Source organism: Caretta caretta, chromosome 6 (genome assembly GCF_965140235.1).
Source record: "Caretta caretta isolate rCarCar2 chromosome 6, rCarCar1.hap1, whole genome shotgun sequence".
NCBI lineage: Eukaryota > Metazoa > Chordata > Testudines > Cheloniidae > Caretta > Caretta caretta.
In genome coordinates, this window is record NC_134211.1 from 103,442,295 (window position 1) to 103,462,282 (window position 19,988).

The 19,988-nt window shown below is 38.5% G+C and overlaps 2 protein-coding genes across 5 annotated transcripts in view; one reads left to right on the forward strand and one right to left on the reverse strand.

Annotated features, from left to right (window-relative positions):
* The window catches only part of PPP4R4 (protein phosphatase 4 regulatory subunit 4), a 136,276-nt gene extending 132,816 nt beyond the window's left edge, over positions 1-3,460 (forward strand). For all 4 annotated transcript variants that reach the window (XM_048852204.2, XM_048852207.2, XM_048852205.2 and 1 more), the window contains one exon: positions 2,331-3,460. In XM_048852204.2, coding sequence (XP_048708161.1) covers positions 2,331-2,355 — 25 coding nt within the window. In that variant the 3' untranslated portion in view covers positions 2,356-3,460. The remainder of the gene's footprint in view (positions 1-2,330) is intronic.
* A 2,802-nt stretch (positions 3,461-6,262) lies between these two features.
* SERPINA10 (serpin family A member 10) lies at positions 6,263-16,023 on the reverse strand. Its single transcript, XM_048852213.2, has 4 exons — positions 15,333-16,023; positions 10,882-11,155; positions 9,359-9,506; positions 6,263-6,858 (listed from the first exon to the last, which is right to left on the reverse strand). The coding sequence occupies exons 1-4, from the start codon at positions 16,000-16,002 to the stop codon at positions 6,667-6,669; spliced, it is 1,284 nt and encodes a 427-aa protein (XP_048708170.1). The 5' UTR covers positions 16,003-16,023; the 3' UTR covers positions 6,263-6,666.
* Between the last annotated feature and the right edge of the window lie 3,965 nt (positions 16,024-19,988).

The window sequence follows — 19,988 nt, forward strand, 5'->3', positions numbered from 1 at the left end:
GCATGAGATCACACATTGAACTAGTATAAAATAAAATATTGAATAGCTTCTCCTTAAGTGAGCACCATCCATACTGTGCACTGAATGAGGCAGGGGTACTATGAAAAAAATAGTATATGATCAAGTAATCAGACTTTCTCTCAATACATATACACAAGGGTGCCCAACTTTTGAGTGGTTGACTTTGCAACATTAATAATGTTCTGTTCACATAGTTTTTGTGTGTAATTACTTATCTGTTTTTATTTTTGTGTATGTATGTAACTGAAAGATCAAGGTATCGATAGATTAAAGATAAAAATCACAACTGCATATGTTTCTGTTTAATTTATTTTTCATTTTAAATTAATATATTGTTTCAATCAATTATGATATAATTACCTATATTTAACTGTTTCACAAACCTCTCTGAGGCAAATGAATAGAAGTTCACTGGTAGCATGATCAAAAATATGAGTGAATCATTTTTATGATTTGTAAATGGAGCCATAATCTTCAAGGGACTTTCTAATATCCACATGAGGTACTTGAGTGCAGAAATTTTCATTGGAATCTTTACATTAGCAAATGTATGTTTGCAAACTTATGTTGGAGATCAGTTCCTTCTTGGGCCCACATCAGAGATGAACACAGAGAAAAATGATCCATCTCATTCTTGGAATAATTTATACATTTTAAATTAATCTAATTTAAATCCTTATCCAATTCTCACAGTAGTTAGTAGAAAGACACCTATTGACTTTAGTGTGATTTGATTGGGCCCTTAGGTAGTTTTCAGGCAGAAGAAATTACGTGAGTTGAGAATTGTGCTGAAGATGCCTCCTTTTGTATCTATGATGTCTTAATCACAGAAGATAAGAGGCTCTGAATTTATGTATATTTTGGAGTGTGGAAGAATCCCAAAGAACATCAATTAAATGCTTCAGCCCACAAGAGACCTCTCTTAAGTCAATTTTCAGAGAAAAGCATGTGTAGATCTGATTGTTACTAGCGAATAGACAATATTAGATTATGAGTCATCCTAGAATAGATATTGACATGAATCATAAATGTTAGGAATGATATAAGAATCCAATCGTATACTATTATGATGATTAGTTTTATTGTTTTCATATATGTATTCCCTCATTTTTGAGGATTTTATACATTTTCTTTCAGCATAAGTGTTTTCCTTATTTTAATGTAACAGGATAACTGATTCAAATACAGGAAGGAAAGTGAATATCTGTCTGTGCTCTATAGATGATTCAATAAAAATGTTGGCCTGACAGAGAGACAATTTAAGAAATCTGTTTTAATGTAGTACATGGGCAAACAGATAATGAGAATTTTGCACTCACTTCAGTGGTTTAGAATCAGGCTCCTAAAGAGCAGGGGTGAAATCCTTGCCCATTGAAGTCAATAGCAAAGTTCTCATTGATGTCAAGGGGGCCTGGATTTCACAAAAATCTCAGTAACCAGTTTCCAGACCATAGATATTGGTGTATGAATCCATAATAATATTGGTTTGCATACATAACTTGATATAGTATCTATCATCCTTTCAGAGGAATAACACTGTTTAGTGGGTTGAGCACAAGGCTGGGAGTCAGGAGCTCCTGACTTCTGCCCCCTTCCTGCCACTGACTTTCTGTATGGCCTTGAGCAGGTTACATAACTTTATAATCAATGTTATCCTACTCCCATTTATAGTTAATGGCAGTATTAAAATCAGTGACAGTTGGAGTTGGTTTGGGCCCTGTTTCCCCTCTTCTAAAATGAGGGCAATGAATATAGGGGTGTCTATATATTAGAGTGTCCTAAATATCTTTGATAGAAATGCCTTTTGATATGATGGGGTACCAAGAATCTCTGTTAGCACAGAGCTCTGAAATTAAGTGTTGCTCTTCCAGAGATCTCTGGGCTTTACATGTATTTGATGAATTGAGCCTCACAACACTTTTATGAAGTTGGCAAGTAGTATTTTACAGACAGGTAAACAAAGGAAATGATACATTGTGACTTGCCAATTCACATGTTGAAATCAGTGGCAGAACCAGAAATAAAACCCAGGAGACCTTTAACCACTAGCTATATCATTCCCTAGAGTTGTTACAAATTTTACCAACCTAACTTAAGCCTTCTTGAGCAGATTTACTTGAAAAGTACCCCCACACTATGAAATATATCCTAAATTATGAGTGAATTGACTTTTTTTTTGTAAGGTGTGTTTCCAAGTAGTTCCAGCTTCTCAGATACGCTTCATATAATGGCACTTTAGTATGAAGATATTACTGAATGCTTGAATATATCAACAATATTTTTACATATGTTTCTTCTTTTGTATAAAGAAAAAACAGAAAATCAAACTCTTAGATGATCATCTGACAGAAAAGGAAGCACACCAAAGACTGCTGGAGGCAAAGTGGTTTTGTGATAACAATGGTTGGAGCTACAGCTGGGGAATCTGATGACTGGACAGGAGAGACTTAGTGCATCTTGCAATGTTAAAACCTATCTTTTAAGCAAATTCCTAAGTTGTAAAATAACTCCATATAAATAATGTAATGGTTGCAGAATTCCAATGTTGTAGTGAAGTGTTAATGAAATGTAACTTTAGCTATGTGCTTTAACTGCTGCAGCTAAAGAGATAGGGTTTTTGTTCTTCAATTATGCCTTTGTAGTTCAGATTCTTGGATTTAGGATGCAAGTGTCCTATTTAAATGTACTTATTTAGGGTTTTAGCAGTTCCTAACATTGGTTTGTTATGGAAGAAAAATATAGCTGAAATTGTTCTGTATATGGGATTAACCGAGATACTAATTTCACCTTTCAAAGACTCTTCAAACTAAATTTAAACTAAAATCCAGGAGTACCACTAAGAAGCTGTCTTGAAGCATAAACTGAAATAAGATTGTGCTGTGAATTGGGATGTGGTATCACTACAAGTACTAACTCAAGTTTATACAAATCCTTTACAAGTTTTCCAAAAATGTTAAGAGCGAATACCTCCAAACAATATCAGAATTATTTCTTTTGTTTCATAGGACAATTTTGTTGTATAAATACATTGTTTAATTTTTAGTATTTCAGATTGTATTTTCTTTTACCTAATAATTTTAAAATGATGAATCTAGTTTTTAATTAACTGTTATTCCAAGCTATCATGCTTTAGCTTTGTCAACATTTGTTTGTATTAATGTTTCTATCAAAATTTGCCTGTGAAAAACATGCAGTTCTATTTAAAAAGTTCTATTTATGCCAATACTTGAGAGATATTGTATGAAGCTATTGTCAGCTTCTCTATTTCAAAATGCAATCAGCATAACTATATTGATATCAGAAAATATCTGTTTTTTAAATCTATTGGTGTATGATAAAGATGATCTAATTTGTGAATGCATGTGTGTGTGGTTAGTTTTTACCATGTGAAATAATGAATGATTAATTTACTCAAAATAAAACTTAGGATAATGCAGTACTTGCATGTTTCTGGAAAAAAGAGTTATTTTTTGCAATGTTTATTTTATAATTGAAGAGAAATAAAAGCATTTAACGATATAAGTTACGTATTTTAAATGACACTGAAGCCAGTTTTATTGCTCTACTGTGAAGATGTGCATTAGCGTCTTGCAATGTATAGATTTGTTAGCTCCTCATAGTATATTTGAATTTTGGTGAGCCTAGTCATGGGGGTTTTTTGTTTTGTTTTTTTGTTTGTTTGTTTGTTTTATTCACTGGCATTGTTTGGACTCTGTGGTCATAAAGTTTTGTGAGGCATCAGCTGGAGTCCTGTGTCCAGTTGTGGGCAGCAAAGCTTAGGAAAGATGTGGACAAATTGGAGAGAGTCCAGAGGAGGACAACAAAAACAATAAAATGTTTAGAAAACGACCTGTGAGGAAAGGTTTAAAAAAGTGGACATATTTAGTCTTGAGAAAAGAAGACTGAGGGGGCACCTGATGTGAACTCAAATATGTTAAGGGCTGTTATAAGGAGGACTGTGATAATTGTTCTCCATGTCCATTGAAGTAGGACTGGAAGCAATGGGTTTAATCTGCAGCAAGGGAGATTTGGTTAGAGATTAGGAAAACTTTATAACTACACCTCTACCCCGATATAAGGTGACCCAATATAACATGAATACGGATATAACGCGGTAAAGCAGGGCTCCGGTGGATCAAAGCAAGTTTGATATAACGCGGTTTCACCTATAACGCGGTAAGATTTTTTGGCTCCCAAGGACAGCATTATATCGGGATAGAGGTGTATAAGGGTAGTTAGGCACCGGAATCGGTTTCCAAGTGAGGTTGTGGAATCCCCACCACTGGAGGTGTTAAGAACATGTTGGACAAACACATGTTAGGGATGGTCTAGATTTACTTGGTTCTGCCCCAGTGCAGGGGGCTGGACTTGATAACTTGTTGAGATCCGATCCAGCCATACATTTCTTTAACTCTATGATTGGTTCAAGTCTGCAGTATTTGTTCTAATGCCTGAGTTAGGCTCTTGTAAATTACAGATTCTTTTTGAAAAGTCTGTTCTGAGTTTTCCACTATGATCAACAGTTGGTATTGGTGCAACAACACAAACATCACAAAGAAATATCAGGAGATGGTTGAGCCATGATTATTATGTCGCTTTCCGTGACTGATGGCTATGTTCTTCCCTCTCGCCTTTCGTCCACATTGCTGGCTCTTTGGCAGGAAGATAGTGTTTTCCCTCTGGCTCTCCCCTTCACCATCCCCACTTTCTGGCCTTGTGTATCGACTTGTCTGTGTCTGCCTGCCTGCCTGTAGATGAATCTGTCTGTTTACATCTATGTAGGTACTTTTATGGCTCCCATCATCATAGTAGCTGAGTAATCTTGAAAACACCTCAGTTGTACTTCGGGCAGCTTTCCGGAAGACCACATGAAGAAGAAGAGTTCCACTTGGATCTGTTAACTTCATGAGAGCTGTATGAAGCAATCCAGAAAAGCCACATGTGGCTCTACACACACACACAGGTAGAGTGTAATTATACAACTAAAATGTACTAGTTGAAGGAGAGATACTGCTGTCCTTTCTTCCTTGACTAGTCCCATTGAAATCACTGGGCTTCTTGTTTTGCATTGAGCTCTCAGAAATACATATTTTAAAATGAAAAGGAGTACTTGTGGCACCTTAGAGACTAACCAATTTATTTGAGCATGAGCTTTCGTGAGCTACAGCTCACTTCATCTCAAATAAATTGGTTAGTCTCTAAGGTGCCACAAGTACTCCTTTTCTTTTTGCGAATACAGACTAACACGGCTGTTCCTCTGAAACCTGACATTTTAAAATGTTTTTTTCCTTTCACTATTTCAGTGCCTCTAGTCTGTGAATGGAGTTATTTTCCCTTTCGGAAGCTTGCTGTCTCTTACTAAAGGCAGCAATCTACCTTTTTTAGGTATGTAGAAAACTTTTAGATTAATCAGTTTATAATGTGCACATTACCATGGTATCTAGGTGATACAATATGGCAATGTACTTCAGCAGGGACTCAGTTTTGGTGGTGCAAAATAGAACTGAAAGAGTCAGCTTTCCCAGCTGTTGTTGAAGTTATCTTTTGGAAATATTTTATCGTTTGTAAAAAGGCCAGTTTAAATGTGCTTTTATTAGACTGCGTTCGTGTGCCCTGAGAAGCTAAAATGCATTTGATAAAACTGAATAACCTCGCTGAACTGAAAACCCTGCTGTGACCTTAATTATAGGCTTGCTATTTCTCCACAATAAGAAGTAAATAAAATTCTTAAGAACAGAGTCTATAGATCCCATGCTTAAAACTTGACCCTGCTCCCAGTGAAGTAAATGGCAAAATTTCCATTGATGACAGTGGGAGCAGGCCCTTAATTCTTCTCATTGCAGTAGAGAATATTGTTAGAAAGTAGGCCAAACTGCAGTGTTTGGATGTGAACTTTCCAAATGTTTTGGGATGTTTGGATCCAAGGTTTGCATTCAGGCTTATCTCTAAATAAAATATATCTGAATTCTATCATTAAAATGTCGAATTTGGGACTTTCAATTTCGTGCTTTTGAAACCTTTAATGATGGTAGCTCTACAAGACGTTATTTTGGAGTTGATAGTATAGCCTATTGGACCACAAGTAAATATTGTCAGTATTTTTAAAATACACTTTAAATTTTTTGTTTACATTTTGATGATTTTTCTGTAAGAAACTGTTTTTTCTGTGAATGTGAAATGTGCAGAATGGTGGATCTGTTATACAATGGGGAATTAAACACAAAATTAAACAGAAATTAGCGTCTTTTAACTCAAACATTTTATTGAATTTGCACATATACAGAAATATCTAGTTTAGATCACAGAATAAAATATTTGAACTGATTTTTATAGTATACAATCAGTAATCTTAAGCCTACTGTTAGATGGCTGTCAGAAGGAGTAGTTTAGGAAATACATAAAATAACATGCATCTTTTGAATAAATCTCTATTTTGTCACAGTTATTGCCTGAGCTAGATAATCTTGCCACTTGGGCATTAACAAAAATAATTTAGTAGGACATGCTGCTGATTTGAGATGTGAAATGAATCTGTTTTCATATCTAGCTAGTTTTCAGTTCTAACTAATTCAATGTAATAGTTTTAAGAAAATAAAAATAAAACTTGGAATATCCTGGAGATAGACTAGAAACTATTGTCTTCATTCACAGTTCTGTAGGATTAACCACTCTGCCCATGAACAGCAATGTTTTGAAAGTTTCTTCGTAAATCATAAAGAGGAATGGCTGGTTAACTTTAATGGTAGGAGGCATTGAGTATGCAGTAATTTCTGACCCACTAACAGCTGCTGCTTCAGTTCCTTTCTCATCCACTTCAATTACTGCTCTTTGGATAATCTGATAATGCAAAGAGAACAATATTATAAACACCAAAAACGAGACTCCTTATGTGGAGAACAGTCATCAAAGTTCCAAACAGCTAATGAGTGGCAGGCCTTTGACATACAGACCAAGGGACTGAGGGTCACAGTGTGGTTCTGATCTTGCAATTGATGGCTGCACTCACACAAAGCCCCATTGGCTCCAGTGTGACTGCACAGCTGCCCTAGTCCATCTGTACCCTATCAGTTGCAGGATCAGAGCCTAAGAAGCTTCCTGGATACCTAAGAAGCTTCCTGTTTCTAGAAGCAGTTATACAATTTCTGTATGCATAATTTGGCAGGGTAACTTTCTTATAAAAAAATGAAGGCTGGACCTTTGATCTTCAAACCACTTTTCCTAGCCACTCCTTCCCATAACCCAAATCCATGCATAGCCCAGGTTGGCCAGACCACAGAATCTGTTTTTCAGTTAACTAACAGAATGTATAGAATGAGCCTTCACTTCCTATTCCTGCTGACCCTGCATTCTGTGTTTCATGAATAAATATGCAGGCAAATGTCTATTAGTGGTTCAGGTTGTTTGTTTCTTTAATTAGCTTGTTTGTGATTAAGTTTAGTTAGTCACAAACATTGAAAGCTTTACTTGGTTAAATACTGTGCATTCTGAAAGTGCTTATAAAATCATAGAAACAGGACCCGAAGGGAGATCAAAAGTCATCAAGAAGTCATTTAGTGCATTTCTCCATGCTGAAGCACAATTAAGTATACCTAGACCATCCCTGACAGGTATTTGTCTAAGCTGTTCTCAAAAACCGCCAATGACAGAGATTCCACAACTTCCCTTTTTAACCTGTTTCAGTCCTTAACTATCCTTATAGTTAGCAAGTTTTTCCTAATATTGAATCTAAATCTCCCTTTATGTAATTGCACCTGTCTTGTCTTATTGCTATATGTTTATAATCTTGAGAAGATTTCCTTGAAGCAAACAGTAACCCAGAACTAATGAGTACAGCCATACAAAACAATCCTGTGAGGTGTTTGCAAGCCCTCAACTCCCTCAAAACTCACTGGGAATTAAGGACACTCAATATCTTGCAGGATCTGACCCTTTCCCCTTTATTTCTGTAGTGTATGCATCTAGCTATTTCCTCAATTCTTAAGCCTGTGTCTGCAAGATTCATGGTTAGTTTATGGTCTCGGACATAAAGACAATTAAAGATGTTAACATCACCAATACCAAACTCTGCTCACTGTGTTCAGGGTCGTAAATCTGTTTCTGAACTAATGTAACTCACATGGTAACATTCAATAAAATGCTGCAATGGCCCTATGCCAGCTGGTGCATAAATTGCTTTTAAAATCAGTTAACAGATGCTATTAAAATTAGATTGTTTTATAATAGAATTATTAGCCAGTTAATGCTGGATTATGCCATTTTTCCTGGTATCTGCACAAGGGGAGAGTATGCCACAGATTCTCAACCTGATTTACACACATTAAATGGTGTAATAGCCCATAAACTAAACATCTTCTATTTTATCTTTTGTATTTTTACTCTTGGGATATGAAATAACCTTTCTGATTAAGGTCCGCTTACAAAGCTGTCATAGTTCAAATACTTTTACATTTATAAATTTGGCAAGGCAACTACTATGCTCTTTAAAAGGGTGCAACATATGAGAATCACAGTGGTCTGTTTGGTATGGAATGGGGTAGGGCCATGTTCATGTTTTGTCCTCTTTGGCATGTCTCTTACTGCTGGATGGTGTTGGATTGTGGTGGTTCTCTGCACAGGTGTACAGAAGAGGTGGGGGAAGTTTCTGAACCAGAGCTGGGCGAATAATGGACTTGTCAGTTTGCTAGCAATTCTAAAAAATAACAAAGAAAAAACCTGTTTTGGGTCAACTTGAGAACGAAAATTTGGTGACGCACAAAGCCAAAAATAATTTTGTTTTGGGTCTAAAGAACCCTTTTTAAAATGTTCACCACTTTTTAAAGTTTCTGATTCTTAAGTACCATTACAGGAAATTTCAAAACTAAAAATTGTTTTGAACGGTAAACACTTTTCTTTTGAAAATGATGGAGCAAACTGTTTTGATATTTTTCTGATTTTTTTTTTTAACTAGAACAATTTGGTGGAATTGACAGAAATTTGTGAAAGGTTTTAGTGTCACCAAATCTGTACATTTTTCTGAAAAAATGTTTCTTGTAAAAGATGATGCCCAGCAATACTCTGAACTTCCTCTCCCACTGCTTCTCCCTACAGCTTTGTGCAAGAGAAGCCAAAATATGGCTGTTACTGGAGTGACAGTCAGGAGTCCTGGGTTCTATTCCTGGCTCTGCTCTGAGACCTTCAGCAAGTCACCTGATCCTTTTTGAGCTCTTTGAGGCAGGAACTATTTTCCATGATGTATTTGTACAATACCTAACACAACCAGGTCCTGATCTTGGCCGTGCCCTCTAGGCACTAATATAATACAAAAAATAAATAACAAGAAGCAGCTTATAAGTCTTACCTTTGATACTTTTACAAATCTTTGATCTGTGAGTTGACTCAGGTCTGCCCTCTTTGTGAAGAGATTTTGGATTCCCAGAATACGAAGCAGTTCATGCATCTGGTATTTCTGGTCTAATTTGAACTTTGGAAAGAAAATGTCCATTTTTCTGTAAAAACATAAATACTGGTAATACAGTGAAAAAAATGACAAAGTCCTAATTTTGGAACAAGAAAAATGTCCTTATCACAGGCTTGATTTTTCTCCATGAATTTTGCTTGTCTCATTATCCTAGAATATACTCAGTAATTATTATTAGAAGGGTCGTTCAGTAATATTTTGCATTTCATTACACCTTTCATCAGAGGATCTAAAAGTTCCCTATAAAAAATAGTGAAACCTCCTCACTTGTATGATGCAGAGCCCTGACATTTTTCATAAGGTGTAGCCATATTGCTCCCAGGATATGAGAGAGACAGGGTGGTTAAGGCAATATCTTTTACCGGACTAACTTCTGTTGGTGGGAGAGACAAGCTTTCAAGATACATGGAGCTCTTCTTCCAGTCTCAAGCACTTGGAGGTAAACATGGGACTCGAACTGACTTTTTCAGTAGCAGTGAACGTCAGTTTGAGTTCCACGTTTGCCTCCAAGTACTTGATACCTGAAGAAGAGCTCTGTGAAGCTCTCAAAAGCTTGTCTCTCTCACCAGCAGGGGTTGTCCAGTAAAAGATATTACCTCACCCACCTTGTCTCTCACTTGTATGAGGCAGACAAGAGATATATAATAGTCACTTCAACTAATACTGAAATGCAACCAGCTCTGGGATCAAATTCAGTAGTGCACAACATGCTATGCAACAGTTTAGGGCAGGAAGTGAAGAATAATTGAAATGTAGGGGAAGCTAGGTAGGCAGAATGTAAATCCCTGTGTAACAACTTGGGAAAGACAGCAGGGCTAATGTTTTCTCTCTTATGAAAAATGTCAGGGCCACAAGGGGTCAGAACCTCTAGTTTCCTGCAGCACAGTATCCCCACTTCTATGATGAGGCATTGATTAATTCAATACTGAACCAGGGGAAGGAGTGTCACCTACTGAATCACATTTCAAATGAAGAGATTAATTTATTTTACATTTTTATAGCTCACCCTATTTAATATATTTGGATTTACGCTTCATTGCCCAAGTAGGAAATCCCTTAATGAGTAGGCTGCACACAGTGGTTAGCCATGCTATTTCGGCTGGAAGTGCCAAATTGAAGACCACAGTTAGGACCTGATGTTTGGGCTTGGAAAGGCTGGACTGTGCTCTGTAAGACGTACATTTCTTAGTGGGATAGAGGAGATGAATTAGTCTTAAATGAAGGCTTCAGGTGAGAACCCTACACCACTCTTATGCACAAAGGTTCTGTTTTGGGGGATTTAGAAAGACCTTGCCTTTGTGAGGATGCCTCTCCACAGAGAAACCAGCACGTAAGTGGGTTTCTTTTACCTCAGTAAATATGAAATATGTTAGTATCATCAGGATGTCAGTATGAAGCTATACCTGGTCTTCATGTTTCTAAGCCACGATTCCACAAGCTCTGCTGTTATGTGGTCTTCAAGTGAAGCGTAGTCTCCCTCCTTTTCCGGCATGGCAATAAGCATGTGTGCACTCCCTCTGTAGGGAAGTTTTAGCACAATGCATTGTAAATTCTTATCCAAAGTTGAGGCAACCATGTCTGATTTAAACATCATGGGCACCTGTACGTTCCTATACTTGTCTATATAGAAAGTCTCCAGTTCTGTGAACCTTGTATTAAATGGGTGCAACCATTTGCCTTAGAAAAGAAAGAAAGAAAATAATTATTCACACTCACACTTGCTCATGGTAACAGTTCTGAAGTCCTTAAAAATATTATCCAATTGTATCTGTTGCTATCTGGTCATGTAGGCTTTGGGACCCTTTGTGCATAGGATGGCTGGATGACAGCTATGATATCTTTAGCAAACATACTTCAAAACTTTTATAGCACAGGACAGCAAAACCACACAAAATAAACAGGTCTAGGCTCACGAGGGATGGAGGGGAAGGAACATGATCAACAACATTGTCCCTTTGTCCAGGTGGTCAATTACCCCCAGGCTCCAAACTAATAAATATTCCTTTAATGTATTGAATACCATATAATCATCCATTTTTTGCAGAAATGCCACTTGACTCTGCCACCTCTGCTAGAAGTCTGTTCCACCTATTCAGTACTCTCTTTTTAAAGTGATACCTCCCATATATTCTCATTCATTGAGCATCAACAGTGGGTTGCCTCCCTTATGAGTGCTATGGACGGACACCATATATGTTGATGATACTAAGGCCTGCATTTCCTTTCTACCAAGTCTAGACAGAACCATTTCTTTCCTGTCTCAATTTCTGGTAGAGAAAGGGATCTGGATGAAATCCAGCTGGGTTGGGTTCAGTCAAGATAAAACACAAGTGATGCCTGTTGATAAAAGATGGTTGATTGCTGATGGGGAATTGGCAGAAATGATGAAGGCATCTGCAGGATGATTTTTTAGAGGTTGTCCATCTGAGTCGTATTTGGATTCATCTCTACTTACGGCTTCCAAATTAGCAGTGGTGGCCAAAAACACCTTCTTTCACCTTTACACTTGACAAAATCTTTTATTTTCAAAATGCAGAGCTCGTCATGATTATCTATGGGCAACAGGGGTTGGCTCACTTCATTCCCTATGGGGCACCTGGCATTGGCCACTTTGGAAGACAGGATACTGGGCTAGATGGACCTTTGGTCTGACCCAGTTTGGTCAACCTTATATTCTTATGTTCCTGCTTTTGTCATCTCAAGGCTAGACTACTACACTATTCTCTACCTGGAATTAGCCTTGTTGTCCATGTGGAAGTGTTGGCTACTGTAAACAGTACTTGCCTTATAGGTATATTATACCTATGTGCCATGCTCTGCACTGGTTAATTCACTTAAAGAATTTAATTCATGGTGCTGATTGCTATCTGCTGAAGCCTAAATTATCCAGTGTGCTGTTCTTAGACATGGACTCTGCCAACAAATCCACACGAACTCACAGGAGCTTCTGACAAACTTCTCCCTCATGGGCATTCATCCCTGAATTTGCTACTGCTAGAAAGCAGTCAAAGCCTGACCTTTTTTTGGAGTTTGCTGTAAATCATAGCACTTTTTCAGGCTTTCTCCACTGCATTTCTTTTAGTAACAGGTTGTCTTCTAACTGTCTTTTCCCCAAACTCAGTGTCCCAGTGTTGTTACTCTGTCTAGGTTTTTTAATACCTCACTCATTAGTAAATTATCAGGGTATCTCTACTCACACGTAAGCCTAGCCAATCTATTTATTATCTCTGTATCTTGGGTGGGCTTCATTACATCTTAACTAGCATTCTTCAAATAAAGGAAACAGAATTACACACCAGACTCAGACTATGTCCCAGTAAGTGCTACTAAGCTGTCAGTACAATAACATTGGACTCTTGGTGCATCTCCTTTTAGCTTATTTTACTGCTGCTGCTCAGCTGTTCCCCCATCTCAAGGAAAATATGCCTTGCTCTGAGCTATTGTGAGATGAGCCCCCATACCAGACAGCAAAAATCTCTGAACTTCCACCATGGAGCATTCTGCTCGGTCCTCTTTGTTTTGTTTTACTTTTAAGTTTGCATCTGTTTTCTTTCTTCAGAAGGAGAGAACTCTCTGTATGCTGCTGTCCTCATGAGAGAGTTGTACACTGAGCCAGAGGCTTTTCATTCACTCTCATGATCCTGGGACCATGGGCACCAGCCCAAGTCAGAGTTAAATGGTTTCTCCTGGCCCCAAGGGGCTGAAACTACTCCTGCGGATTGGGACAGCATAGAGACATTATCCTGGCCACACCTCCTTTTCTCTGTCTGTGTCACTGAAATCAGCACCAGATCCAAGGCCCCACTAAACCCAGAAACCTCCCCTTTGCATTGTCCCAACTGGCTATTTATATGTCAAGGAGGAAGGAAACCACACTGTGGGGCCATTTTCCTTCCCTCACTTAAGCATGCACCTAGGCAGTGTTTTCCTTGATCTCTTCTTGGAGCAGTGGGCATGGTCTGGGATTCTCTGCTCCCCCTTTGCCCTACTCTTGTCCCTGCACTCTTGTCTTTTGTCCTGATCAGTTGACCCAACTTTTTCTGGCACCCTTCCCCTCTGATTGAGGGGAGTGGACAATCACTATTTTTGCTACATGGGGCCTCCTTTGAAAAGTCTGGTCCTTCTCAACTAGAAGTCAGAGACTACTGACTGCAGGGGGAGGGACACAGGAGCTTCTACACCAGCTGTTCATCAGCAGAGAATCACCGTGTGTGGTGGAGATGCATTAGATAATTGCTGTGTGCTCCTTGACCTAGACAAGAATCTAACCCCTTGTTTTGTCTAGGTCTGCTATTTAACTGGAAACTCATCCTTCCTCTTCTCTCACGCATATTCCGGGCACCAGGGACAATCTTATTTGGATTATTTTAGCTTTTTCAAGTAGTACAATGTCTTGAATTGGAAATTTTTAATGTATACCCTGCCCTTTTCATCACTCATTCAAAGGACCTGGGGGAGCATTATTGGGGAAAACACTGCAATAAAATGCACCCTTATAAATGTGCCAGGTTGCGGCATTTTAATGTTAGAGGTAATATTTCAGCACGCCTTGGAATTCTGGAGAGGTTGAAGTTACTGCTCCAGATCTGACCCCGGTTCGCAGTGACCAAAGTTTATCATGTGATAGCTCTGCATACCCGTGACCTGCACAATCCTCACCATCATAACGTTTCCCATCGGAGTTTCATCCCTAAGAGGATTCGATGACTTCAGGGACCTGAAGGTGGACTGAAAAATCACTGGTTGCTCCAGGGGAAACTCCAGCTGGGGCCTCTGGGCCCAGGCTGGCCTCCTTTGGCTATGTGAAACTGAAAGAAAAGAGCTGAACTCCGGTCCTGGGACAGCTAATTTGCTGTGTAATCAGGGAGCCTTGTTGTGTGACAGGCAGTTGTGTGACAGGCTCATTACGGGGGGTAGGAAGTCTCTGAAGAGTCTGCTTCTCCTCAGCCTAGTTGGGGCTGCTACGTGGCCCTAGCAAATAAACTTTGGCATGCTGTGCTTATTTTTCCTAGTTTGATTGCACCTCTCCTGCCAAGCTAAGGGCCTTCCAGATTCTGATAACTTCTTTTGGTTGCACCAGATCAATACATGGAAGGTCCTCTCGTGGGTTAGGTGTGGTTCTTTTCCCTGATCAAAGAGACTCTTGTATGAAATGGGGAAACTCTGTGTTGCCTTGACCAATGCACTCTATGAGAAATGAATTGGTGCCCTCAGCCCAGTGTCTAGAGTACATATGCCCATGTTACAGCTATCATTACAATGGGCACCGCAATAATGGCTTATTAGCAGGGAGCCCAGGGATTCAAGGGAAATTGAACAACCTTCTCGGCCCTCAAGATGAACCCTTCAGAAAAGGGTTAAGACAAGTTAATATGGTGCTGAGAGGAAGTTTTCACTGCCTCTGTCTGTGTTCTGGCTGTTCTGAGGATGGAGGTCTGCAGCATTCAAGGCCCTTTTCAGTACCACTAAAATCGTTTACGGTTTTAAAAAATTAATTTAAAAAAGGAAATCTAATGGGGGACCATGGGGAAATACTGTATCTTTGAAAATGCTTTTCCCCAAAGGAGAAGCCCCTAGCCACTATCATTGTATTTGAATTACTGACTCAATTATAATGGGTATCTCACATATGTACAGATCCAGTTTGCAGTGGACTCAGTAGCACTGGCAGGTTTACCTGACTTGCCTGATGCACAAATGTTCAGCACCGTATCCCGAGCTCAGTTGCAAATCTAGAGTAGCAACGTTGATCCCAGTGGAGTTTTTCTGGAGCTGCACTAAAGTAACTGAGATCAGAGTCTTGCCTGTTGTCTTTTTATAAATGATGATATTACAGTATAAAATCAATCGTTACCTTTAAAGAGAATGTAATCCACGAGAACCAGTTTAGCATGCTGGTCAAATTCTTCAAAAAGCTTTGGGATTTTTCCTTTGGTCTTCTTGTTAATATTCTGATTTATGATATTTTTTGCATGGGTGGAGTTGTGAAAATCCACATTTAAGAATTCCATATCGAAGTACTGCTTGGATAGATTAAGGAAAGGCTCCTTCAGTCTGAAGTTCTTTTGAACAAAAGACAAACTACCTCTCTGCAGAACAAGCTCTTCATTCTCTGTGATGTTATCTTTCAATTGTTTAAACAAAGTTGGCAACTGATGAAAATTCTGTTTGCCCTGCAAAAGATGGAGGTTTGTACCCTGAACGATTTGCTTGTAGGTTTCCCCTTTAGCCGCGAGCATGAAGACAGCCATCACAAATGACATAGAGAGCGGGGAGAAAAACACGTTATTGTCATGCTTCAGTGCTATTTTCCTGTAGAGATTGAATCCAAAATTCATGTTCTTTTCAGTGAGGTTGTAAAGAGTGAACTCTAGAGGGACTTGCTCTTCAAATGGCTCTGCGGTCTCAAGATTCTGCAAGAGACTCTCCTCTTTATCTTTCTTTTGATTTCCATTCTTGCCAAGAGATGTGCTTAATTCAGTGCACATTTCACATAAGAGAAGAAGGCAAATCCCTGCTTTCATTTTGGAGTCCAGCAGTGAGCTTCTTTCTTGTCAAGAAAGTGAAAAGAAACAACAAAGTCAATGACAATTTTTCTTTTTTTAAATTGAAAATACCTTGCTTCTGGGTTCCAAATAAAGAGGTCATGGAGATAGCCAAATGGTTTGAAGTTCCTTCTACCATGTAATTCTCACCAATCCCTCCCCCACAAGTTACACACCAATGTAAAGTTTGAATGGCCAATACCCAAATCAAAAGTCAAAGTGAAAGTAATGGAAGAGAGAAGTATCCATTCTTTCAAAATGGGTGCAAAAGAGATGTCATGACCTTTAGCAAGGGGCTCACTTCATATGCTACCTACAGTTCATGATGAAAGTCCCTCACTAATCTTCCTATGTTAAATTGAAGCCTGTCTTAAAAGAATAGGTCAAATTTTCAGATGAGGCACCAATTTGAGATCAAGGGTCTGATTTTCAAAAGTGCTTAGCCCATTCATCTCCACCTGAAGTCAATGAGAACAACCTATTTTTAATGTAATAAATACAAATGTAGAAAGCGAGAGAAATACCTTGTTGACCATTAAAGGGCTAGTGTGTATAATGTGCAGTATGTATAAAAATATCAGCATTGAGTTTCTGCACAATGTATACTAAAAAAGTCAAACTGTAACCACTAGTTCTGAGTCCCATACATCAGAAACTCTGAGAGTTGACCATACTTTAAAAAAACATGATTGGGAGAATTCAAAAGTTTTACATTTCAAATTGCTTGAGAATCCTTTGAAAAATTACTAGAGGTTTTGTGAATAACTTGGACCTTCTTTTCTAGGGAAAATTAGCCTGAATGACATGTAAGTGTGTTTTTCCAATTACACAGAAACTTTCAGGTAGGAGAAAAGCAAAACGTGAATAATAATTTTTGAAAAGACCAGTGATCCTGGGCCTGATTTTCCTCTGATTGTTTACACCCGTGTAAACTAGGTGTAACTTTACTGAAGCCACAGGAATGATGATTGTGAAAGACTGGTATAAGGCAGAGGAGGATCACACCCAGGCCTCTTACTTTTTAATTCAGCTGTGCAAGCTTGTGAAAATGAAATCTTTTGTTTTAGAAACAGGATGGCAATAGCACAAGAAGGAATTAAATATGAATGACCCTTCCAGACACACATCCCCTACATCCATCTGGAGGATAATAGAGAACTTATTGTTACCATGGAACCAACGCCTGCTATTTTGTTAAGTAAGTGTACTCTTTCCAGCTGTGAGTACTGACTGTGTGGTGGAATGGCTCTGCCCTAGGAAATCCCCACAGTGAGGAGGGGAAATGACAAGTACTCCAGATTTTCATGATGTCTGTAATAATGCCTCCTCCCTTGTTGAATAGTCACTCTGAATATTGAGCACCTATGCTGGTGGACAGCAGGGATTCAAATGCTTTCTTGGCAAGAGTGAGGTAGCTCGATGTCTTTCTAATAGTTGAATAGGCTGCTTGTGAACTTCAGATGTGGTTCACCTTTAACAGCAGCTCCCCCATTGCGGAACAAGATTGCTCTTATGTTCATGGATTTGTGTAAAAGCAATAGATGAACTAGTCCTACAAACATGAAGGAGTGTACAGTTGTGAACCTTGGAGTAAGCGGACTGCTCAGAAGAATGACTTAGACATAGTACGTTTTGCTGACGTTCCTATTGAATAGGGAAGGTGGGACATATTACTTCCTTCTAGCCTTGAAAACAAGACTGCACCCTCTTAATTTTCATGTTACTGTTTCTGACTACTGAGCTATGATGAGGTTGTGAGGCCCTGGACTGAGAATCCAATACCATTGCAAACAGTTAAGGAAATTCGTCATTCCCTTTCACTTTCCATTTGTCTGGTATGGATTATTTATTCTTACAGCCAGAGTGGTGCCCAGGCCATGTTTAGTGTTACCTCTGATTCTTTTACTTATCAAATATTGTTTTGTAAGATCCGGTGAATGCTGAAGTGGGCTTGTGAATGGACTGAGGGTGAGACACTTATACTATGTTTGGAATATTATTATTCTCTATCACAAGCAGTGATTTCTAAGCAACATTCATGCAGAGGCATGTTCTGTAAAACCTTGACTTTTTGAAAATTTAACTTTCTTATTGCCCCAAATTAACATCTAAATTTGCTCATGCAAAATCCAAAATTTGCATGTGAAAATGGAAGTTGCTTATATAAATCCCATAGATGCGTAACTTTTCCATCTACATGTGGAACTGCCATTTGTGAATTTAAATCCAAGACACTGAACATACAAAATAACCAGAGCAAATTTAAAAGCAATGTGTGAATTGCTTGCCATACAATATAGGATAGAATATCACTTTAATACAATATTTTGAATTTGCTTATTTTCAGATAGGAAATCCCACCCAGATTAGAAGGGAGTTCTGTTAGGATAGCTAGAAAGAAAAATGATCTGGTGCCATTTGAAATTTCATTCTGCACCCATTCTCTTTGTATAAGAGTGATTATAAGAATGAAGAAGAGGTATGAAAAGATTGATTCTGTTAAATGAGCCATCATTAAAATAGTAGGCTTTTAGTTAACTAGATGGAAAGAACAGTCTCAAAAGATGTTTTGTTGTTAAGGGATATCTGAACTCTAACACCAGAGTATGGTAATTGTATAGCTTGCTATTTGTCATATGGCCAAAGAAATATGTGATAGACTAGGTGACCTCTTGAGGTACCTTCTAGTTCTATATTTTTATGATTTCATATAAAAATCCCTCATGATTGCCTACATCAAGAAGTGTAATTGTCTGTGGCTATGAGCCCTGAACAGGCACTTTCATGTGAGCAGTAAGACATCTGGGCACAAAGTAACAGCACACGTTTGGCAGTCAGGCAGTTAATTCTCTATTGAAATAGTGAGTTACATTCTGTACAAGATGACAGCCCAGATGGGCTATAATGAATGAATCAAGAGACAATGAAATAGTTGAATGTGATGCATCTTCTTAATCACATGTAAAATATGTAAAATATTAAAAATATACAACTTAAAACCATTTTCACCAATTTTATATTTATTTTAACTGTATCTGAACTCCCAGTGGAATTCCCGATGCCCATCACACACTGACTAAAGCTGCACTAGGTGTGGGTCATGAAAGCTCCTGCCATTTTATCCTTTTTAAACATTACTAGAATCCCAAATATATAAAATATGAAACCCCTCTCATAAGTTAGATTGGACTGTCTTGGAGACTGCTGCTTTCCCTCTGCACCATCCCAACAGTTGAGATCAGCTCTTGCTAATAGTCCTGAGACTGAACTTTGTAGGAGTGGAGCAGGGAGGAGTATGACTCTTGAATTCACATCCTCCCTTTCTTCTCACACAGGCACTGCACTGCAGCATCTTCCTTATTCCCCAGGTAAAGTTCATCATGGGGCCCTCAAAAACCCACCAATGCAATTTGTGGATTGCCCGACAGGGGGCTGCATTGTGACCCTCACATCCTGTCTGGGTAGAATATGCTAGCTCCACGGCACTTACCCTTCCTACTTGTCCAAGGAGCAGGAACCCTAATCCTAGAATAGAGTCTGTTTCCATAAATGGCTATGCACAGTACTATCAACGGACCAGGCTGTAGAGCATACCTTTTAACTTCATCTTTAAAATAAGCATTTATTGTATCTGTGACCCATACATAGTACTTGGGCTCAGATTTTGCTTTTCATGTGTTCTCTGGAGCTCTAATATACCTTAATTGTTGGCAGATTGTCATTTATAGTTAATATAATTAGCTGAAGTGATCACATTACTTCTATCATTTGAGTTAAGTGATTAGGGTGAAATTCATTCTGTTCTAACACGTCTTCTCAAGACCCTCTGCACAACTTAAATCTCATGTAATCCTTGTGCAGGCCCTCTGCACGGGGGAAAATTTTATGAGGAGGTTAGATGCACTATCCATACAGGATGAATGTATTCTGATCAGTCATCTTCAGACCAAAAATAAATCTCCATC

Bases quoted from the DNA above. Each gene is read 5' to 3' on its own strand.
- SERPINA10 (XM_048852213.2), bottom strand. From the start codon at position 16,002: ATGAAAGCAGGGATTTGCCTTCTTCTCTTATGTGAAATGTGCACTGAA. The intron at 11,156-15,332 runs GTAACGATTGAT...TTCTTTTCTAAG, and splicing joins GGATTACATTCTCTTTAAAG to GCAAATGGTTGCACCCATTT. The intron at 9,507-10,881 runs GTATAGCTTCAT...ATGTTTTTACAG, and splicing joins CTTAGAAACATGAAGACCAG to AAAAATGGACATTTTCTTTC.